Source organism: Lissotriton vulgaris, chromosome 6, assembly GCF_964263255.1.
Source record: "Lissotriton vulgaris chromosome 6, aLisVul1.2, whole genome shotgun sequence".
Lineage (NCBI taxonomy): Eukaryota > Metazoa > Chordata > Amphibia > Caudata > Salamandridae > Lissotriton > Lissotriton vulgaris.
Window position 1 is genome coordinate 309,048,917 of NC_141694.1, and position 22,261 is coordinate 309,071,177.

The following is a 22,261-nucleotide window of genomic DNA, read 5'->3' on the forward strand; positions in this document are numbered from 1 at the left end:
TGCGCGCCTTCATAACTCTGGGGACCCTTGCAAGATTACCACGGTCCGACCCGGAGAGCCCGGGATGATTTATACGGGCATATCAGGCTCCTGAGAATCGGAGGTCCTTTGCCCTGAAGAGCCCTATGGGTGACGCAAAGCGCTTTAAAGATGACTCTTTCGCGAATTGGCAGCCAATGGAGTGCTCCCAGGGCCGGTCTAGCCGAAGATCTTCGTAACGTACCCGCAAGCATCCTGGCTGCTGCATTCTGCACCCGTTGAAGAATGTTAAAGGTGGCTTCAGGGGCTGCCAGAAACAGGGCGTTACTGTAGTCCAGTCTCGATAGTATTAACCCCTGAATCAGAAGAGTCCTGGACTGGGGAGGCAAAAGAGGGAGAACTTTCCACACTGACCGGAGCAGTCCGAAGCAGGTCCCTGCAACTTTCTGTGCATGGGTCTTAAAAGTCAGATCGGGCTCAAGCCACACCCCTAAGCTTTTAATTTTGTCTTTTGGTATGGGCAGCTCACCTAGGCAGGAGGGCCAGGCGGCTTTGGGGAAAGATGTAAGATGATGACCGAGGATCATAATCTCTGTTTTCGCTCCATTGAGTTTGAGCCACGAACTGGACATCCAGGAGTATCTCAACAAGGCAAGCGGAGAGATTATCCAAACATCCTTCTTGTTGGGTTAGCGAGACGACTAGTTGGATGTCGGCCGCATAGGTGACTGTTTTAATCCCAAAGGGGGCGACTACTTCCTCCAGTGGGGCCATATAAACATTGAACAAAGTAGGGCTCAATGAAGAGCCCTGAGGGACACCACACTGGAGGGGGGTAGATTTAGACAGCACACCACCTTCCCAGATTCTGAAAGAGCGATTATTCAGAAAGTATGTAAGCCACTTAAGGGCCGTTCCTGCAACGGCCAGTTTGGCGAGACGGTGCGTTAGAATTTTATGATCCACCGTATCGAATGCAGCGCTTAGATCCAGGAGGATCATAACAGCGGATCCTCCTGAATCTAAGATGCACCTTGCCTCTTCTGCCACCACTATAAGGGCTGTATCCGTCCCTTGCCCCGGACGAAAGCCAGTTAGAGAATTATTCAGCAGCTGATTGTTTTCCAGGAATCCGGAGAGCTGCTGATTCACCATTTTTTCAGCGATCTTACTCAGGCCGGGTAACAGTGAAATCGGGCGGAAATTGGCCAGGTCCAAGGGATGGAGCCCAGGTTTTTTTAAAAGGGTTTTGACCCTTGCCTGTTTCCAGCTGGGTGGCACGACCCCACAAGAAAAGGAGGCATTAAGGAGCTCTGTTGCCACTGGGGCAATCGTGTCTGCAATCTTCTTAAGAACATACATATGCGCAGGATCGGAGCTGTAGTACTCCTAATGGGAATTGCTTCAGGAGACCTGGTAGCAGGATTCACCACTACCAGTATTAATTAGTTTTCTTAGGCTGTGAGTGGTTAATGCTTTGGTTACATGACCACTAAATAATTGCTCCCACAATCGGCTAGCTCATCAAACTTCTATATTATTGTGGAGGTATAGGGACTAACATGACGTAATTACTTTTTGTGTCATGGTAAATGATGTTTCATGCACTCCTCGAGTTTAAGAATCCACATTCAAGTCTGGTTTATTTTTCTGATTCCGTGAGGACAAATGACTTTTTTTGTATCGGTGATAACGTATTAATAATGTGTTATAAACAAGTTGGTGTGTTTCTTTTATAACCTCGATTGTAGACTGTTTACATTGATGATTATTTTTTTATTTTCCACTAGCCGATAACACCGGTCGGTGATGCAGAAGAAGACCGGAGATCCAGGTCTTTATACCGTAAGTAGCTAGTTTTTTCTGGTTGCTGAATGAATAATCTTTCAAATGAATAATGCTTGGATATCTTTTAGTTAATTCATTTTTTATTGTGGGTCTCTTAATTTTTGAGTTGGTGACTTGTTCAAGTACTTCATTAGGAAGTAAGTAGTTCTCAATAGCTCAGTACAGATCTGGAGGTACTGGTGATGTCCGTTAATCTCACTCGAAGCTTGATTTTCCTCTTACCTTGAATAGAACAATCGCCATAATTGTTTACCAGTCAGAATTCTAATCCAGTGATACTAAAAACACGTAAATAGTTGTCAGGATAAGAAGTGCTCACCACCAGAGATCAAAGTTCCATGTAGCAGGATCCTGCTCAGTCGCCTTGCGGCCTTTGACTCAGTCCATCATTGTATACTGTAGTCAGAATAAATGCATAAACATATATATCTGTTCTAAAATGGTTTACTCCTTGCCTCTACAGCCAAATCCTATCGACAAAGTGAAATATGTAACCTTTAAATACTGAACAATAAATGTATTTTTCTGACTTTGACTCCAACACTGTGGATTTACAAGATTAGGTTCTGTTTGTATATTTAGGACCTCCGGCGTCCAAGCCACGCCCTCTCGTTCCGCCCTTCATGCCATGTCTCATATCGTGTGCTGCGGGCGGGGGCGTGTGCGGGTGCGGGGCACGGGATTACTGAAAAAAAAAGGGAGCGCTGTACCCAATATTTCATAGTTTTTTCTTCCCAGGTTCTGTACATACCAGCTCCGGGTGTCCCCCCTGCTCCCTTTAAATACCCCTGCACCCCATAATCATAACCCACCCTTACTCCTTAAAATACCCAAACACCCTTAAACATTAACCCATTTTAACCCCATAAATATACCCTGTACCCCAAAACCCAAACCTAGCCCTGAACCCATAAAAAACCCTGTACCCCAAAACCCAAACCTACCCCTGAACCCTAAAAATACCCCTGTACCCCAAAACCAGCCCTGAACCCTATAAATACCCCTGTACCTCAAAACCCAAACCTACCCCTGAACCCTAAAAATACCCCTGTACCTCAAAACCCAAACCTACCCCTGAACCCTAAAAATACCCCTGTACCCCAAACCTACCCCTGTACCCCAAAACCCAAACCTACCCCTGAACCCTAAAAATACCCCTGTACCCCAAAACCCAAACCTAGCCCTGAACCCATAAAAAACCCCTGTACCCCAAAACCCAAACCTACCCCTGAACCCTAAAAATACCCCTGTACCCAAAAACCCAAACATAGCCCTGAACCCTATAAATATCCCTGTACCTCAAAACCCAAACCTACCCCTGAACCCTAAAAATACCCCTGTACCCCAAAACTCAAACCTACCCCTGAACCCTAAAAATACCACTGTACCCCAAACCTACCCCTGTACCCCAAAACCCAAACCTACCCCTGAACCCTAAAAATACCCCTGTACCCCAAAACCCAAACCTACCCCTGTACCCCAAAACCCAAACCTAGCCCTGAACCCATAAAAAACCCCTGTACCCCAAAACCCAAACCTAGCCCTGAACCCTAAAAATACCCCTGTACCCCAAACCCAAACCTACCCCTGACCCCTAAAATACCCCTGTACCCCAAAACCCAAACCTAGCCCTGAACCCTAAAAATACCCCTGTACCCCAAAACCCAAACCTACCCCTGACCCCTAAAAATACTCCTGTACCCCAAAACTAGTCCTGAACCCTAAAATACCCCTGTACCCCAAAACCCAAACCTAGCCCTGAACCCATAAAAATCCCCTGTACCCCAAAACCCAAAACTAGTCCTGAACCCTAAAATACCCCTGTACCCCAAAACCCAAACCTAGCCCTGGACCCATAAAAATCCCCTGTACCCCAAAACCCAAACCTAGCCCTGAACCCTAAAAATACCCCTGTCCCCCAAAACCCATACCTATCCCTAAACCCTAAAACTACCCCTGTACCTCAACTATATCTGAACCCTTAAAATACCCAAACACCCCAAAACATATACCTCAGTACCCCAGAACATATACCCCTATACCCATACTTTCCTTATCCAAACATTTAAAAAAACATGCTTTTACCATTCATGCATTTGGAACGAATTTCCTTGTAAATGTATGCGTGGTAAAAGCATATAAAATGTAATGCCATGCGTTATAATGGCTTTGCGGAGTCATGGTACTTTCGTAATGAAAGTATGCGGAGTGATGGTGTGCGGAAAGAAAGTTGTGGAATAATAGGTGTTTACCCTCCCCCCGGTAAGTACATTGGTGGCACGGCGGCCCACATCTCCAGCAGCATACTCATATTTTTTCACCACCAATTTGAAAAATGCACAGGTCTCTCTCATTGATGGCTATCACCGACATACACTTTTAGACACCTCCCGCCACAAATTCTAGAATTGCGAACTTTAGAACTGGGGAGCTACGTTTGAATCTCGGCATCAGCTCAAGATTCTGTGATTCCAGGCAAATCGCTTTGTCTCCCCGTGCCTACCACAAACAAATGAGTTCTTCTGTAATGTAAATTGTGCTCATGCCATGTTGTCGAGTTCGCACTATATAATATTGCAAGGAAAAATAAAGTAGGGAAACTCGAGTTCACACACTACTGAACGCGCACTCTGAAGTGCATCAGCAGTGCACTGTGAATCGGAGCGTTTTCACAAGCCTGTCACAGATAAGAAATGCTATCAAAACGAAATCCTACAAAACAATATACTACTGGCCGGCAGCAATTCATACCCGGACAACGTCTGGACGGGCTGCTAGTAAATAATAAAGGGGATAACTGACACCCCTGCCTCGTCCCTTGTTCCAGCCTGATTGATTTGGAGAGATTGCCGTTGATAATATGTCTGGCGATGGGCGTATTGTAGATCTTTTTAATTGCTCTAATAAAATAATCGCCCAACTCAAACTGTCCAACCATATGTTAAAAAAGGCCAGTTCACTTGGTCAAAAGCCTTTGCTGCGTTAGTGTTAACTCGTGAAGCTGATGACCCCTAATGAATCCTATTTGATCCAAATGGACAATAGAGCTCATTACCATATTCAACCTCCCTGCTAAAATTTGTGCAAAGATTTTATAATCGTAGTTTAGCAGGAAGATAGGATGATGTGACACTCAGTTCTTTGGGTTTTTATTTGGCTTTGGAATTAAAGAAACTGTGGCCTCATCCCATGACTTTGGGATAGGGTTATTTTCTGAGAAAATACTATCAAACATTAGCAGCAGAACCGGGGCGATCTCTTCAACCAGCGCCACATAAAATTCATTCACGATGGCGTCCATTCCCGCAGCGCTGCCCTTTATTAGATGTTTCAACACAGCCTTCAATTCTTCTAGATCTATATTCCGAGTCAATAGACTAGTTTGACTTTCCATTAAGCAAGGAAGCGGTAATTCATCAATATATTTCTTAATTTGTAGCTCTGAGACCACTAGGTCTTCTGTATACAGATACTGAAATAACACCTCTAATGCCTTTTCTATTTCTAGGTTATCTGAAGAGGACTCTCCAGATTCTAATGTTATCTCTTTAGTTAGATTCTTGGTTTGGTCTGCCCGGGACTTCCAAGCAAGAAGTTTTCCCACATCCCTCCCCACACTCAATTAGCTAATTTACTGACCTCCCATTTTTTCCTGATTATATCATCCAGGTGATCTTTTAATAACTGCTTCTTTGACATTAGATCCCAACTTTGCTCCCCATGTCATGAATGATGTAGTATGTGACAGCAGCAGCAGTGGATTGCGGGCGCGCAAGTTCTTGTTAGCAGAACTAACTATAACAGAGGAATTTCGATCGTTTTGTACGAGTGAGATGTCCAGCTAACTATAACAGCCATGAAACCTATGGTTTTCTCCGTGAATTTCAAAGGTTTTTTAAATAATTTTTAAATGTAATATTAGTTGTGTTTTTTTATACTGATTTTCTACAGTTTTTTTAACTGTTTATTTTTACATTTATTTTTTAAATTAAATAATATATTTTTACTATAAATGGAAATAAAAATGTTTTTTAAAATATTGAAACTGAAAATTAGTTTTTTGTCCGGGTCACTGGATGAGTACTCAAGTACTGACTGAATGACTAGAGTACTGCAAGGAGAGTGCCTGGGTGCATTTATAAGTGATTGGGTTTTGGGGCAGTGAATGAATTAGTACATGGTGCTGAATGGGTCACTAGAGGAGTGCAAGGGAATTGACAGGGTTTTTGCTGGAAGTGTATGGATACTGACTGGGGAATCGAAGGTGTGAAAGACAAGTGTGTAGGTGGTTAGAGGACCTCATGCATAGTGGCTAGGGGTTTGAAGCAGTCCATGTGATAAGTTGCCCTCCTCCTCTGGCCACTAATGGCCCCGCGGACCCCATCCCCCGGGGCTGGCCTTAGTTTTTTATTTTGGGGAGTAGCTGCGACTAAAGGTTCTTATGGGAAATTGCATGGGGGAAACATGTTTTGGACCCCCCCCTTTTTTCTCGGCCCCCGCTTGACAAATCACTAGGGGGCTGCGTTGTAGAGATGTTCGGAGGCCACACCCCTTTTTTCAACACTGTGCAACGCAGCTCCGTGGCGCTTACTGGAGATACCTGGTGGGCTAGTTGGCCCCCAGGGACCCTCAGGATTGACAAGGGATTAATTCCCCAACTTAAACCGCACCACTGTGTGTGTTTGCACACATGTGAACTCAGGCCCGCCCCAGCCCTTCACCACTGTGCAAAATTCAAGGGGAATTAACTCCCCTTGAATCCTGAGGGTCCCTGGGGTGCAGCTAGGACACCAGCTACCTCCACTAAGCGCCACAGAGCTACGTTGCAGAGAGGTGTAAAAAGGGGCGTGGCCTCAGAACACCTCTCTGCAATGCAGCCCCCTGGCGCATACTGGAGGCTCCTGGTGGGCTAGGTGGGCCCCAGGGACCCCCAGTATTCAAGGGGAATTAGTTGCCCATCTGCAAACGCGCCAGGGAGTGCATTTGTAGAGTGATGAAAGCAGGGGGTGTGGCCTTGGCGTGATGCCGGTTTTTTTGTAGAAGGGGGGGCTGTGTAGTCCCCCTTTTTCCAATGTTGTGGCCCTGGGGACGCCTGCCCCCTAATTAATATTTTTTTAATTTAAATTGGGAAGGGGGCTGTGTGGCCCCCCTCCCGAGGCCTTAATCGGCCCTAGGGACCCCATCCCCCGGGGCATGGCCATTTTTTTAAGGGGGGGGGGCTGCGTTGCCCCCACTCCTCTGGCCACTTATGGACCCGGGGACCCAATCCCCCGGGGATCGGCCTTTGTTTTTATTTTTTTTATTTTGGGGAGGTGACTGCATGGCCCCCCTTCTGGGCCACTTGTAGCCCCGGGACCCCATCCCCCGGGCTGGCCCTCTCCGTTGGGGACCGTGGGGGGTCCCCAATCCCCCCCGCCGGCTCCCCGCATCCTTCGGGAGCGGGCATTGCTTTTCCACATGGGGAGCTGCTAAGATGTTGCTCCCTGTGTGAAAAAGATATTTGGTTTGAATTTTGAAAGGTAGAACGTTTCCTGCTCTCTCTTTTAAATTTCAAATCAAGTTTGCTATGGCAGGGCGGGAGCCATAGCAAACTACAGTGTTCCGAGGGTAGGTACCCCCAGACACTGCAGGAGCCGGACCTGGGGGGTGCGGACCCCAGGGCCATCAATGGCACCAGGAGTTGGGGCCGCGCGTCCCCTCCCCTTTTCAAAGCCCTGGGGGGGTCGTGGTCCCCGGGGCTGGGGGTTCCGTCACTGTACCCCCAAATCTAAATATTTATAGCCCCGGGGAGGTGACGGTCCCCAGGGCGTGTGGGGGTCTTGAGCCCCCCACAGGGTATTTCTTTGCCCCCCGCAACTATAAATGCTTTGCCCTGGGGGGTGGCTGTCCCCGGGGCAGTGTGGGGGTGATTGGAGCCCCCCCCCTTTTTTTTTTTTTTTTTTTTTTAGCATTGCCCCAGGAAGTGCGGGCGCCCACGCTTTGTGTTTTTTTTTTTTATCTGCAGGATCCGCGCACCCTGCATGGATTTTGCCTTATTTTTTTATTATTTTTTTGTTGAAAATAAACATTTGTTCGGCCTTGGGGGTCCTTGTGAAACCCCCTGAGCAGGCCTAGGGGGGTCAGGGTGTTTCTACCTTGACCCTTTTTGCGTTCTGCACGTTTTTTCTTCTATTTTCTTGTGCCTCGGTACTACCGATCCTCGGATCCTCCACGGCCATAGATATATATGTGATTTTAATTTTGATTTCCTCAGGAACTACTGAACGGATTTACACCATTTAACCAAAAGGCGCGACTCTGAACCAAGGTCTACCTTTCTGCCAAAATTGGTGTAATTCCATTCAGCAGTTCAGGCTGTAGCTGTGACTAAAGGTTCCTATGGGAAATTGCATGGGGAAAACCTGTTTTGGGACCCCCCCTTTTTTCTCGGCCCCTGCTTGACAAATCACTGTGAAGCTTTCAGGATGGGAACAGACCGGAGTGGGCCATAACTTTTGAAAATTTCTCGAAGATTCGCCAATCGGCAGCAAAGTTATTGGGAATAGAATGTTGCAGATTTCCTATGGATAATGGGTCCTAACTATAACTACCTACTGGCGACCCCCAGTAGAGTGAGTGTGTGTGTATATATATGTGTGTGTGTGTATATATGTGTATGTATGTGTATATATATATATATATATATATATATATATAGCGTTTCGTGCTCATTGCACTTTTCAGCGGCGCGAAAGTCCTTTTGGCATAGAGACCACACCTCCCACTTAAACATATGAGCCCTCCAATGGGCGACTCGAATTAGTCTGCGTTGGTTTGTGGGTCTTGTGGTGTGTGCTTCAGTTATGAGCCGCTGTCTGAGATGTCTGAGATGTTTCAGGCCCACCAATGGGCCTCCACTCGCACATCTGGCTTGTCAATCCTCCATGGATGTCTCCACATTGAGACTCCGTGATTCGGAGCTCCGTGGCCCCAAATTTCCGGGTGGTGCATCTCCCGCTGCGGGAAGACTAGCATATATATTTTACTGGCGATAGCCAGTAGGTACATATAATTAGTATTGGCTACCATAGGAAATTCCGAACATTCTATTGGGGAATAACTTTGACGCCGATTGAGGGATCTGCCTGTAATTTTCCTTAAAATGGTCTCGCTGCGGTCCGTCCCTGAAAGTTTCGGGGGACTTCGTGAAGTGGGGGCTGAGAAAAAAGGGGGGTCCCAAAACTTGTTTTCCCCATGTTAATTTCCATAGGACGGTCTGACAAGTCTACAGCCCGAACCGCTGTACGGAATTATGCCAAACTTGGCAAAATTGTAGGGACTGGTACGCAGATGTGCCTTTGCTATGTTTGGTGAAATTTGCTCCAGTGGTTTTTATGAAAATTAGGTTCAAAAACACATATATATCTATATGAGCTTACAGATCCGCGCACCGTACGCCTACCGTGCGCGTACCCTTACGTGCACGAACGCGATCCTGATTGGCTGGCAGTCGACTGTCAACATTCCAAACTGTCCAAACCAGGAAGAGTTGGCCACCATCTTGTTTATCAGGAGAACTGAGGCATAAGAGAGCCCAAAACAAGAGTGGAAAACACAAAAAGGGGCAGGGTAGAGACCCCCCAACGCCCTAGCCCTTCTCAGGGGGTCCCAGAAGGACCCCCAAGGGCATAATAAACAAGCATTAGAAATGCAATAGGTCTCGCAGCATTAGAGTTAGTGCTTTTAGAATTGTTTATGGGTTTTTTTGTAAATCTTTAGCATGAGGTTGAGGGTGAGTGAGGGTGAGTGAGGGTGAGGGGTTGAGGGTGAGTGAGGGTGAGGCTGAGGTGTTGAGGGTGAGTGAGGGGTTGAGGGTGAGGGGTTGAGGGTGAGTAAGGGTGAGGTGTTGAGGGTGAGTGAGGGTGAGGGTGAGGGATTGAGGGTGAGTGAGGGGTTGAGGGTGAGGGGTTGAGGGTGGGTGAGGGGTTGAGGGTGAGTGAGGGTGAGGGGTTGAGGGTGAGTGAGGGTGAGGGTGAGGGTGAGTGAGGGTGAGGGTGAGTGAGGGTGAGTGAGGGTGGGCGAGTGTGAGTGAGGGTGAGTGAGGGTGAGTGGGGGTGAGTGTGGGTAAGTGTGGGTGAGTGATTGAGGGTGAGGGGTTGAGGGTGAGTGAGGGTGAGGGGTTGAGGGTGAGTGAGGGTGAGGGAGGGTGAGGGGTTGAGGGTGAGGGGTTGAGGGTGAGTGGGGGTGAGTGAGGGTGAGGGGTTGAGGGTGAGTGAGGGTGAAGGTGGGTGAGGGTGAGGGTGAGTGAGTGTGAGTGAGGGTGAGGGATTGAGGGTGAGGGGTTGAGGGTGGGTGAGGGGTTGAGGGTGAGGGGTTGAGGGTGGGTGAGGGGTTGAGGGTGAGTGAGGGTGAGGGGTTGAGGGTGAGTGGGGGTGAGTGAGGGTGAGGGGTTGAGAGTGGGGGTGAGTGAGGGTGAGGGGTTGAGGGTGAGTGAGGGTGAGGGGTTGAGGGTGAGTGAGGGTGAGGGGTTGTGAGTGAGGGTGAGGGGTTGAGAGTGAGTGAGGGTGAGGGGTTGAGAGTGAGTGAGGATGAGGGGTTGAGGGTGGGTGAGGGTGAGTGAGTGTGAGTGAGTGAGGGTGAGTGTGGGTGAGTGAGGGTGAGTGAGGGTGAGGGTGAGTGAAGGTGGGTGAGGGTGAGGGGTTGAGGGTGATTGAGGGTGAGGCGTTGAGGGTGAGGGTGGCACCGGGGCTGAGAAACCCACTGATCCCTGATTATTGCTGCATTTAACAGAGGGCCCGTTACACCCTGGCTAAGCCACTGAGCGACTCTACGTAACCTAACCGCGCCTACCCCTGGATAGTGAATGAATGAGCTGTTTTCTGTACCGTAAATACTGACTTCAGTGGCTGGAATTCATGGCTCGTGCTGGTCTGCAGACATCACATTAGCACTTGCGTCACGGGGTGGGGAGGGCCCGCGACGGAGACAATCCACGGATGCAGCCTCCTACCCTGGGGCAGGAAGCATGACCAGCCCCAAACCCTGGGGCAGGAAGTACCCAAACAATGGCCCCTCTGACCCCTGAAACGCTGATGCATCAGCCTTCCGTGGCCATCAACACACGCTTATTCAGCCTCACGAGCAGGGCCATAAGTGTCTGTGATTGTTTGATCTCTTTCACAGATGATTTTAAAGTGGCGCTACCTTTAGACAACGGCGGTATTCCCAAAAGGGGTGTGAACGTTGTACAAGTCGTTTCTTGCAACCCTGGTGAGGTTTGTGTTTTGCCACTTCACAAATTTGTACAGTTTGAGATTGTTGCCAAATTTGTTTACAAGTCGTGACACTTACGACAATCCATTATTTTCAACAATTTATCTCGTAAGAGGTAAACTTGGAGAGAACACTTCCATATAAGGCAACTTGCTATGAAAAGTATCACGCAATGCACATACAAACTTGGCATGGAGGAAGGAAAGCTTGAACCCGCAACTTAACAAATTGTGAAAAAAATGTAACTTTGTAAAACTTTGCTGGCGTAAAATAAATGGAGATGCATTCTGACAATTCTCCGCCCGCCACTCCTGCGTTGATTCTGGAATTAATGTCACAGTATGAGGACAATCTGTGACTGAAAACGAACATCGTATCTTTCTTCTAATTGCTTTTCACTCACTAAAAGAATAAACTTGTTTTCTGTGCATAACAAGCTTTGGTAAACACCAATAAGTCTCAGTAAAATAACAGTAAAAATACGTTTATTGTTCAGTTAATTGAAACCACAGCAATAGCAACATTAAAATAAATATCACTTTTTATGTTGTCTAAAGATAAAACTATTTCTTCTAAGTCTTACCTATGTGACTGTTGGTTTTACCAATGGCTGTTAGCAAAGCTGAAATGCACCCGGCACGCTGAAGTACAAAAAAACAACCGAATACATAGCCACTGGTCACTTTTAGGTGCGCACATCTACAGAATGATGCGGCTACTTTTGTTTTTAGTTACAGATATAAATCAGTTAAGGTAACTAAAAAAACAAAGCGCACAAAATGTTTATTTTTATTTAAAGCAGATAGGGGATGGGAATATAGGGCGGGGGTGAAGCAGGGGGGTTGGGAGCAAAGCGGGGTGGGCGGGAGAGACAGAAACACAACAGGGGAAGGGCAGGGGGGGCACAGAGGCCACACGGGGCAGGATTGAGGGCGACTGCAAAATGGAGAAACACAGACTAGCACAACAGGAAGGGGGCGGGGAGAAGCACGCAGGGACAGACAGCATTACACGAGGAAGACGGTTTAAAGACGCATGCACACACAACTAGGGAGGCACTACGTGCCTAAAATGCTGTACAGGAAGGATGGCAACCAGACAGAGAGTTGCAGACATCTCAAACGTATCCATGGCTTAGATAGCACGAGAAATGCAAGTCAAAGAGCGATCATTACGGGCAGATCTTCCATCTTCCACAGATGTGTCAAGAATAAGGTTTGGGAACAACTTTGTTAACCATTATAAATAACTGCTTAGAGATTCCATGTACGTGTTGGCATCATTAAGAAGATTTAATAGCTCACATTAATTTTAGTGAAAACATGGATTGACTTTTAGTGCCTTCCATTTGCTCTGCTTGCTACTATAAGAACCACCGGGTTTTAAAAGGAAGTTTCAATAGAACAATCACACTGTAAGATGGTTGGTAAATGTAAACAAGGAATACAGATTATTTAGTCATGTTACCAGCTTTCTATCGTTTGTTTGCGGGAATGAGAGACTCTCCCAAATACCTTCCACAGAAGGCAAATGGATAGCAACGTCTTAAGACCAACTACAGAGGCGGAGAAAGGCAGTGTGAATCAGCAATATCCAGTGCCAAGATTTAAAAAAAAACAAGACGGACGGACGGAAGAGAGGGGAGGGGGGAGGAGAAATGCGACACGGCGGGAGGGGGCGGAGCGGGTAAACATAGACGAGGGGAGGAGAAGAGAAGCACCGTTGTGATGGAAACGAAAGCATAGAAAGTAAAGAAGAACAAGTCGATGGTTTTCATTACGTTGTTTTTAAGGAGGGAAGAGAGGGGAGGGGGGAGGAGAAATGCGAGACGGCGGGAAGGGGGCAGACATGGCGGGGAGGGGGCGGAGCGGGGGAGAGGGTGTGTGTGTGTTGTTAGGAGACGGACGTGCACGCGCACGCGCTTTTAAGGTCAATGCGCATGCGCATAAGCTCAATGCGCATGCGCATTGACCTTAAAAGTCACGGGCACTGCAAGGAATCGCCACGATTCCTTGCAGTGTGGATAAAGAGTGGATAACTCGCAATAGTCTCGCTTGCTCGATGCGCATGCGCATCGACAGGCGAGACCTAAAAAACGAAAAAATTGCGGGGTGCACGCACGGTACGCGTACAGGTCCACGTACGTGCGCGTACCCCGTGATTGCATTTTAAAAAAAAATTGCCCTTGGGGGTCCTTCTGGGACAACCTGAGAAGGGCTAGGGGATCAGGGGGTCTCTACCCTGCCCCCTTTTTGCGTTTTCCACTCTTGTTTTGTGCTCTCTTGTGCCTCAGTTCTACTGAGAAATGAGATGGCTGCTCAGGTGGTACCAGAAGGATATTAACATTCGCTAATAGAATTTGCATTTACAAAACCTTTGCAAGGTTTTTTAAGTGCAAATTCCTAACTATATCTGGCTTGAAACCTATTTTTTTTCAAAAAACTTCAAATTTACTGAAAAAAAGATAGGTTTCAGGCCTTATATAGTTAGGAATTAGCATTTAAAAAACCTTGCAAATTCAATGAAAAAAAACATAGGTTTCAGGCCATATATAGTTAGGAATTAGCATTTAAAAAACCTTGCAAATTCAATGAAAAAACCATAGGTTTCAGGCCTTATATATTTAGGAATTTGCTTTAAAAAACCTTTGAAATTCACTAAAAAAAGTTTTGGGGGTGTTATAGTTTGCTGGACATTTCACTCATACAAAACCATTGAAATTGCTCCTATATAGTTAGTTGGACTAACTATATTTCGCGCACCCGCAATGCACTGCTGATGATGTCGCATATTCATTCATGACATGGTCAGTGACATCACTGATGACATCACTGATATCATCCACGTGACAATCACATACACCTTTTCATACACTAGTAAAATCTTTCATCACTCTTTGTAAAATACAGAGTATCATATTTGAATCCATTGTCACAGCAATACAAGTATCTAAAAACCCACTCAGTGATTCATAGATGTATGCACACATCTAATCACTTACCTGTAGATTCACTCATACATGCTGTCCATGAACAATTGAACACTTTCAAAAATACTTGTACACCTATATCGACATTAAACAGCACACATCCTATTCACATGTGAAGTCATTCTACTCACTTAGGCAAACAATGGATCATACTTACATACTTGCTTAACTACACACTTATACAAACACCACTTCATCTATTCCTTTAGATAGTAAGTCATACTTGGTGAATTATAAATTCATTATTACAAGTATATAGTTATCCATACAGTCACTCACATAATCATTGAGTCTTATGGATACTTATTTATATACAACAACTGACACATTCACTGCCTTTTATTTTTCTAGTTTGTTGGACATGTACCATTGAGAAATATATTTGCTCATCACCACACCCTTAAAGAGATTCACTCACCCAAACTGTTAGAACATGTAATTTTAACTTCATATATCTACTGAATCAACTATTCACACATCTTTGGACAGTCACACAACCCCCAACGAACCACACTCACTTTCTCTCCCATACAAATACTCAGTTATCTAATCAATAACTAATATAGAATTTCACATAGCTAGTAACCAACTGGAGAACCAGTTTACACAACAACTGACAAAGTGATAGATGTTCGCACAGTTTGGTCTCTATCCACTATATTTAGTGACACTATAAATTTGTCAAGTAAACAGTCAATTACACTGCTACTAAATCCTCCATCCAAATATTTATTTATATATATCCACTCATTCTTCAATGCAAATCGCTATATATATAATGCATATTTAAATAATGAAGCAAACCAAATTCACTGGATGATGTCATCAGTGATGTCATTTGAGATGTCATCAGTGATGTCACTGACCATGTCATGTTTGATCTAATATGTGACATCATCAGCAGTGGATTGCGGGTGCGCGAAATATAGTTAGTCCAACTAACTATATAGGAGCAATTTCAATGGTTTTGTATGAGTGAAATGTCCAGCAAACTATAACACCCCTAAAACTTTTTTTGAGTGAATTTCAAAGTTTTTTTTAAAGCTAATCCCTAAATATATAAGGCCTGAAACCTATGGTTTTTTGAGTGAATTTGCAAGGTTTTTTAAATGCTAATTCCTAACTATATAAGGCCTGAAACCTATGGTTTTTAAAGTGAATATATATATATATATATATTACATTACCTTCTGGCGGTCGCCAGTAGGTAGTTATAGTTAGGATTGTGACGTCATCAGCAGTGCATTGCAGGCGCGCAAGTTATAGTGAGTCCAACTAACTATAACGTGGGAATTTCAATGGTTTTTATGTCAGTAAAATTTCCAGCTAACTATAACTGGTGTCAAACCTATGGTTTTTTCAGTGAATATATCTATACTACTATAATAAAGGAAGAACTTTGAGGCTTTGAGGCGGGTAAACTCGGGAACCACAGCGCCAATTCACACACCCGATACACCGTTGTAATCGTCAGGGTGTGCAGATGGTTATAGGCTATATAAATAAAATAAAAAAACGTTATTTAAAAAATGTACATATAAAAAAAAGTAGTCCCTCCGAAGTAGCGCCGGCCGTGACGTGCGTGCTCACGTTAGGAGCGCGGGGAGGAGCGGCGTCCAGGAGCCCGACGAGTAGCGGCGGACATGGCGCGGGGGAGGAGCGGTGACGTGAGGAGCAGCGGACAGGCCGGAGGAGCGGTGACCAGCGGCGGTGAGGAGCGAGGAGCGGCGGACCGGTAAACTGAGGAGCGCGGGGGAGGAGCGGCGGCTGAGGTAAGGGGACCCACGGACAATGTCGGGACAGGCAGGGGTCGGGGCAGGCAGGGAATGGGCTGGGTGGGGGCCCGGGCTTCTGGACAATGTCGGGGCGGGCGGGGGTCGGGGAAGCCCGATTGCTCCCGGACAAGGTCGGGACGGGCTACTAATATATATATATATATATATATATATATATATATATATATATATATATATATATATATATATATATATATATATATATTCAAAGCTCCAAGGTTCCCACCTGTTGGAGACTCACTCTGACATCCACTGTAGCAACCTACATGAGGTAAAAGCCAGATCGGCGGGCAGATCCAGTTTACAGCATGCCTGTCGATTCACACCAGACTCGTTTCGTGCTCATTGCACTCTTCAGCGGCGCAACAGTCATTTTGGCATAGAGGCCACACTTCCCACTTAAACGTATGTGCCCTCCAATGGGCGACTCTAATTAGTCTGCGTTGGTCTTGTGGTGTGTGCTTCAGTTATGTGCCGCTGTCTGAGATGTTTCAAGCCCACCAATGGGCCTCCACTCGCACATCTGGCTTGTCAATCCTCCATGGATGTCTTCACATTGAGACTCCGTGATTCGGAGCTCCGTGGCCCCAAATTTCCGTGTGGTGGATCTCCCGCGGCTGGGAGGCCGCGTATAAATCAAAGCTCCAAGGTTCCCACCTGTTGGAGACGCACTCTGACGTATATATATATATCAGAAAAGTTTTTGCTAGTGCCTGTTGTGGTACCGAAAGCCATAAATAACATCACAAGGATTCAAACCAGAAAGAAATGAGTCGGCACACCATCCAAATCCATGAGGAGTTTATTGCTCCAAAACAACGTATTTCAGCCTTTGAAGGCCTTTCTCAAGTTACTCGGAAACGGGTGATGCAGCATTTTGTAAACATCTAATAATGTCATCCTAGACATGGTAGAGATGCTCTTCAGGAAGTGCCATCAAGGGTGCTATACAATGATTAACACAAGAGTGAATTATTTACATCTAAAGTGCCTAATGCATAAAAAATTGTCATATTTTACATTCGACAAACAGCAGTTAATTGAAGCTGTCAGATGAACCTAATAACTCACATTTCATTTTTGTGCATGATATCACTTGATCAACGGCCTATTTTATGCTGTACAGGTGATAAATGAAACTGAAAAATTATTTACATTTAAAGTGCCTCATACATGGTGACCGGTCATGTTTCCTGATTTGGCAAAAAAGCAATTGATCAGAACAGTCAAAGGAAATAGTAGCTCACATTTCATGTTTTACCTTGTATAATCAATTGAACGACATGCTGGGGCTTTGCAAGGGATTGACATATTTTTTACTGCATATTAGGCTTTCAACCGGGACCATAGTGCATACCGGCAAAAAGCACCGGGCAATGACAATGTATGATGACCCATTCCGGGTGGGTGCAGTTCATATAAAGTGAACAAACTGTGTCTATTCCAGTTGGAGATAACCCGCAATGTCACGTTAAAACTCAATAGTTTGGACTGCTGCAATGTAACCCAAAATAAATTCCATGTATGTACTAGCCAGGTATGACTAACAAACCCCTGATATAGCCTGTGTTCGACCTAAAAGTCAACCCTTCAGACCCTTAAAAGTGTGTGTATGCACCCGTTAGGCTCTCCATGATGTATCCATGTGTGGATAAAAGCCGCCCGCTCGGTTAGAAAGAAAAGGTGTGCACGCCTACTCTTAAGGGTTGCAGGTGTCGACATGCTCAAATTAAAGAATTGGTGACAAGATGCCGAGGCTGCTCAGACATAAAAATATGTCCTTCACCTGAACAGTATGGATCGAGGTAATGTGACTGGTCTACTGGGCTCAGATAGCCTCCAAATGGAGAGCAAAAACACAAATATGGAGCACCCACCAAGTGATGAGTCGCCCAGTTGAGTGGGGGTTTCTAGACGATGACCAGTGCCTGCCTAGTTTGAGCTGATCTTAGGTCCATCCCTATACGGGATTATAGGACATGAGCTTGACAAATCATGGTCATATCAGCTAGATTCCCCTGTTGCCAGTAAAAGGCCTATGTGGCCGCCACTATTGATGGTTCTCCAATCATGGACCATTAATCGCCACAGGAGAGTCTACCATACTAACTCCTGTGCCTTGAAAAAAAGGGAATCATCCCAAATGAACACAAATATGTAATCAACGCACACGCACAAACACACACACTCACACACACACACACTCACACACACACACACACACACACACTCTCACACACACACACACTCTCACACACACACACACTCTCACACACACACACTCTCACACACACACACTCTCACACACACACACACACACTCTCTCTCACACACACACAAACACACACACACACACTCTCTCTCTCTCTCTCTCTCTCTCTCTCTCTCTCTCTCTCTCTCTCTCTCTCACACACACACACACACTCGCACACACTCGCACACACACACACACACACACTCTCTCTCACACACACTCGCACACACTCGCACACACTCGCACACACTCGCACACACTCGCACACACTCGCACACACTCGCACACACTCGCACACACTCGCACACACTCACACACTCACACACTCAAACATTACAATTTAAAAGGACAAATCATCCATAGGTACAGAGACAACTGGTTGGCGGTGGAGAATATCAGATGCAGTCAATGGGGCAGTTAATTCATACAAAATATGTGTATTTAATTCCTCCTCTTTGTTCAAACCGAAGGGCCTTCTGGAATTCAAATCGATGATAGAATTCTGAGATGTTTTTCCATGTCGCCACCCAGTATGTGTTTGAAAACTATCAATTCCACAGAAGTTGAGTAAGTTTTTGTCACTATTGTGTGAATTGTATAAATGACGTGCAACGGGATATGTAAAGTCTGAATTTGTTATGACCCTCTGATGTTCGAGCATGCGCTTCTTGAATTGGTGTTTCGTACTACCTGTGTAGCGCATACCACATGGACACTCCAATTGGTATACTACATATTCTGTAGTACAAGTAATTTTTTAATCGTGCGTTCTTTGTCATCGTGTGTCTTGAAAGTTTTGTAATTAGGAGTATGTTTGCATGCTTTCCTTTGCAGCCATGTCCCAATAGGTTGTGTCTTGTGTCTTGTGGTAACTGTGGACTATTTAAGGTCGCCTGTATGTTATGGTAGGTGATTCTCCCATGACTTTCCCAATCACTGGGTCCGCTTTAGCTGCTGTTTGTCTAATTAGAAAATATGACGTTTTTATGCATTAGGCACTTTAGATGTAAATAATTCACTCTTGTGTTAATCATTGTATAGCACCCTTGATGGCATTTCCTGGAGAGTATCTCTACCATGTCTATGATGATGTTATTTGATGTTTACAAAATGCTGCATCACCCGTTTCCGGGTAACTTGACAAAGGCCTTCACGGCTGAAACGCGTTGTTTTTGAGCAATAAACTCCTCACGGTTTCAGATGGTGTGCTGCCTCATTCCTTTGTGGTTTGAATCCTTTTGAGATATATATATATATATATATATATATATATTCAAAAAAACATAGGTTTTAGCCTCGTTACAGTTAGGAATTAGCTTTTAAAAAAACCTTAGAAATTCACTGGAAAAAAACATAGGTTTCACACATGTTATAGTTAGCTGGATGTTTCACTCATACAAAACCATTGAAATTTCCCCGTTATCGTTAGTTCAGGTAACTATAACGTGCGCGCCCGCAATGCACTGCTGATGATGTCACATATTACATCACTCATGACATGGTCAGTGACATCACTGATGACATCTCAAATGACATCACTGATGGCATCTCAAATGACATCACTGATGACATCACTCATGACCACATCCTTGTGAAAGAGTGGCAGACCTCCTCTCATCCTAATATAACCTTTGATACACATATTCAAAAATAGAACCTAAAATTTTCCAAAAAATGGAAATACCAATACCAGTTAGAACAACCTATTCAGTAATTCCAAAATCTACATACACATCCACTCATTCACCAATAGTTCTATATAATTACTCGCACATGTACTCACTCATCATATGTACTCATACACCTATACATCCTGTTACACACCTACACATAGATATTCACACATATACTCGCACATGCAAAGAAACTATCAAACATCCATTTACTTGCATATACAGCTCTACACACACCACTACACTTATTTCTACAGAAACGTATACATACTTACTCTCTTAAACAATCAGTTATTGAAACACATACTTATTTATACAGGAACTCTTCCTATCTGTCACTGTCATATATCCTTACTTATATACATCAATACACACCTATATTAGTTTAAAACGTATGTAGTTACCCATAAAGACAATATTGAGGCAGTCATTCACTCACTAACACACCCATAAACACACTCATCCACCCCTACAGTCCTACACACATGCTGTCTTCAAAACACATACAAACAGTGAGTCACTCATTCATGCATCTATGCGCTAAGTAATACCCCCATCAAACCATACAGACACTGATACTCAAAAAACCAACTAATAACCCATATACACACTCATGTAGCTACTCACCAACCCATATAGCCACTTATACACAGAGTGAAATACTGATACAGATATTTATATATTTAAACATTACTTGCTAATACATGTATTCACTAAGATGCACTTAATAAGTCAGTTATACAATCAATTTTAGAAAAAAAATCCATTTAGACAGTTATTTACCCATTTATTCTTCCATCGACCTTGAGATATACATATAAAAAATATTTATTCAGAAACACACATTCACTGGATGATGTCATCAGTGATGTAATTTGAGATGTCATGAGTGATATCACTGACCATGTCATGAGTGATGTAATATGTTGAGACATCAGCAGTGCATTGCGGGCGCGTGAGTTATAGTTAGCTGAACTAGCGATAACGGGGGAATTTCAATGGTTTTGTGTGAGTGAAACATCCAGCTAACTAGAACATGTGTGAAACCTATGGTTTTTTCAGTGAAGGTTTATTTAAATGCCAATTCCTAACTATAACGAGGCTAAAACGTATGGGTTTTTTTCAGTGAATTTGCAAGGTTTTTAAATACGAATTCCTAACTATAAAGGTGCCTAAAACCTAAGTTTTTTTTCCAGTGAATATATATATATATATATATATATATATATATATATATATATATATATATATATATATATATGTGTACATCCAGCCCGTCTTCACAGGTGCTTGCCGCACAGAAAGGCACACAGACAACACAATCAGCACGCCAAGGCGAGGTTAGATATCCAACTGCTTGTATTTATTCTGCATCGTGTGGGTAAAAAGTCATCAGACGCGTTTCGGGCACGTCCGTGCCCTTGCTCACTGATAATCGACAAGTAGCATGGACACACTTTTAAAGTCACATCAATTGCGCGTTTTAGCGCCATAGCGATCATAGACATAGTTAAAAGACTAGTGGATTACATGCACTGTTTTCGGGCTACAAATATGGGCGCCATCTTGTAACATATGATATGCGGGGAACTTGACATGAAATATGTGTATTCACCCTCGTATATAAACACATCTAAAGAACATGCAATATTAAACAGTGTTTGCCAGTGGCCGTGCAGGCCTTCCTAATATCTAGCACAAATGCCTGATTACTGCATGCATTCGATGATATGAACAATGTCAAGTTACACCACAACAATCCAATTTGTCTTAAGGATGCAAGCCCGTTAGTGCCCCCACAACTTGCATATCAGCGTGTGAAACCAAGATATATTAACATTTAAATCGATTAATGATAAAAATAATGGACACATGATCCTATGACCCCGTCGTCTCATTTGAAGTATTGTTCATTAATGGGAAAAAGCATTGCGTTAGAATATATATATTATCTCTATCCTACTGGCGGTCGCCAGTAGGTAGTTATAGTTAGAATCTTGAGATTGGAATAACTTTGGCGCCGGTTGACGAATCTGCCTGAAAGTTTCCTCAAATTTGCCTCGCGGAGCTCCGGTCCTTCCTTGACAGTTTCGGGGGGATAGGGACTGGTAGCCCGATGTGCCTTTGCTATGTCTCAAGATATGTGCTCCAGTGGATTTTGAGTAATTTAGGTTAAAAAAAAATATATATAGATCTATGGCAGCGCCCCGGTGAGCGCTCATGGGACGCGCCACGCACGGAAAGCTGATTGGCTGATTGGCTCTCGGGAGTCTGTAAACATTCGAAACAGTCTGGAGCGGCCGCCATCTTGTGTCTCGGTAGGATCGAGACACAAGAGGTGGAGAAAAAAAAGGGAAATGACCATAAGGGGGCAGGGATAGACCCCCCCCCCCTGACCCCCAAGGTTTGATGTGGGGGCCATAAAAAGGCCCAGCCAGCGGGGTGAAATTTTTTTTTTATTTGCGCGGGG

General features: G+C 44.6%; 1 protein-coding gene across 1 annotated transcript in view; it reads left to right on the forward strand.

Moving 5' to 3' along the window:
- The window catches only part of E2F6 (E2F transcription factor 6), a 183,472-nt gene that overhangs the window by 44,565 nt on the left and 116,646 nt on the right, over positions 1 to 22,261 (forward strand). Inside the window, exon 2 of the mRNA XM_086926331.1 lies at positions 1,770 to 1,824. Within this exon, the coding sequence (XP_086782457.1) occupies positions 1,770 to 1,824 (55 nt within the window). The remainder of the gene's footprint in view (positions 1 to 1,769; positions 1,825 to 22,261) is intronic.